General features: G+C 41.5%; 1 protein-coding gene across 1 annotated transcript; it reads right to left on the bottom strand.

The window, feature by feature from the left end:
* Nucleotides 1-121: 121 nt before the first annotated feature.
* On the bottom strand, nucleotides 122-1,420 carry LOC109592808 (uncharacterized). The gene is made up of 5 exons (XM_020008163.1): nucleotides 1,378-1,420; nucleotides 1,081-1,304; nucleotides 775-980; nucleotides 292-472; nucleotides 122-208 (listed from the first exon to the last, which is right to left on the bottom strand). Exons 2-5 carry the CDS (start codon nucleotides 1,192-1,194, stop codon nucleotides 143-145), a joined length of 567 nt encoding a protein of 188 aa, XP_019863722.1. The 5' UTR covers nucleotides 1,195-1,304; nucleotides 1,378-1,420; the 3' UTR covers nucleotides 122-142.
* Nucleotides 1,421-1,454: the final 34 nt, after the last annotated feature.

The following is a 1,454-nucleotide window of genomic DNA, read 5'->3' as shown; positions in this document are numbered from 1 at the left end:
CATCGCCATTGACATTGCACTAATAATGCGCTTCTAATTAACGCGCACCCCCTCGGCCGTATGTTCTAATTATTCATCTTTGAATAATGAATATGTGCCATTAAAAGTCCTTGAATAGCGTATGTATTGTACATGAAATATTTCATACTTTTTGAAATTGTTCAAACATTTTCACTGACTCCGGATCACCTTTCACTGGTGGTACAGGCTATTAATAAAATAATAATAAAATAATAATAATAAATAATAATTAACAATAATAATAATAATAAATAATAATAGTTATCTTACAGTGAGTTTCCCCCGGTAGTTGCTCCTGCTATAAGTGTCAGAGTAAGAGGAATGAGTTGGTTTGGGTCTGGACTGATGGTGGGCTGGGAGTGACACTGGATAGTTATTGTTAGCTTGCTCAATGTGGAGGTACTGGCGCTGTATGTCAAACCGAAGACGGTTTTCATCCAGTGAAGTATACCTAAGGAGGAGGAGAGGGAGTGTAAAGTACATCTAATAGAGGGAAGGAGGGAGTGTCTAATGAAGGGAAGGAGGGAGTGTCTAATGGAGGGAAGGAGGGAGTGTAAAGTATATCTAATGGAGGGAAGGAGGGAGTGTCTAATAGAGGGAAGGAGGGGAGGGTTCATTAACAGATAAAGGACCAATCAAACTAAGAATGGGACACTTAAGGAGGCCATAGGCTAAATACGAGTGACCAAAAGTCTCCTAAACTCCCTCTAGATATGACAGTGTACATGTATATATTCAAAATGGCGGGTTTACCCTGTAGTCTCGTGATTGTCTATTTCATGTACTTCATGGTCAACGACCACCACCGGACCAGAGGGTTCCTTAACCACAGGGAAGGACGAGAAACCCTCTGGATAGGAGGTCCTCTTGACAGGACTGATGTAAGAGTCCCTGGGAGGGTAGCCATGTTGAAATCCTTCCTCCACGGATGGACTGGTTGGTTCATAAGGCTCTGACAGCTAAAGGTATGTAAAACAGGGATCAGTATACAGGGATATACAGGGGTACACAGGGATATACAGGAATATACAGGGATATAAGTAGTGCAGAGCTGTTTACTTGTGATTGCACAGTAGTCCCATTCCCAGTGTCATCATTATTAGCATCACTAGCTGGATCTGATGTTGAACCAGTTGTTGACATGGCGGCCATTTTAGACTTAACATAAGACATATCAGACTGGGTCCTTTGCAGTGCCAGTGGAGGAGAAGGAGGAGGAACTTCAGTTACTTCTGATTCATCCTCATCTTCTTCATCTTCATCATCATCATCATCTTCATTATCTACACATGTACATTACGACAACAGGAGACACAGGTGTATGTGTGTGCATTAATTAGAAATAATTATACTGACCACTGTCCTCTTGGACTGTTAATGGCTCACCAAAAGTGAAATGCTACAGAGAAAGTGACATTGTCATGAAGCAGCCA

Source organism: Amphimedon queenslandica, unplaced genomic scaffold (genome assembly GCF_000090795.2).
Source record: "Amphimedon queenslandica unplaced genomic scaffold, v1.1 AMPQUscaffold_3868_Cont24143, whole genome shotgun sequence".
Lineage (NCBI taxonomy): Eukaryota > Metazoa > Porifera > Demospongiae > Haplosclerida > Niphatidae > Amphimedon > Amphimedon queenslandica.
The sequence above is the reverse complement of the archived record's forward strand: the minus strand, read 5'-3'. Positions and strand labels throughout refer to the sequence as shown.

Coding starts and splice junctions, on each gene's coding strand:
- LOC109592808 (XM_020008163.1), bottom strand. CDS start 1,194: ATGTCTTATGTTAAGTCTAAAATGGCCGCCATGTCAACAACTGGTTCA. Junction 473..774: donor GACAATCACGAGACTACAGG/GTAAACCCGCCA, acceptor CCTCCTCCTTAG/GTATACTTCACTGGATGAAA. Junction 209..291: donor ACTACCGGGGGAAACTCACT/GTAAGATAACTA, acceptor TTTTATTAATAG/CCTGTACCACCAGTGAAAGG.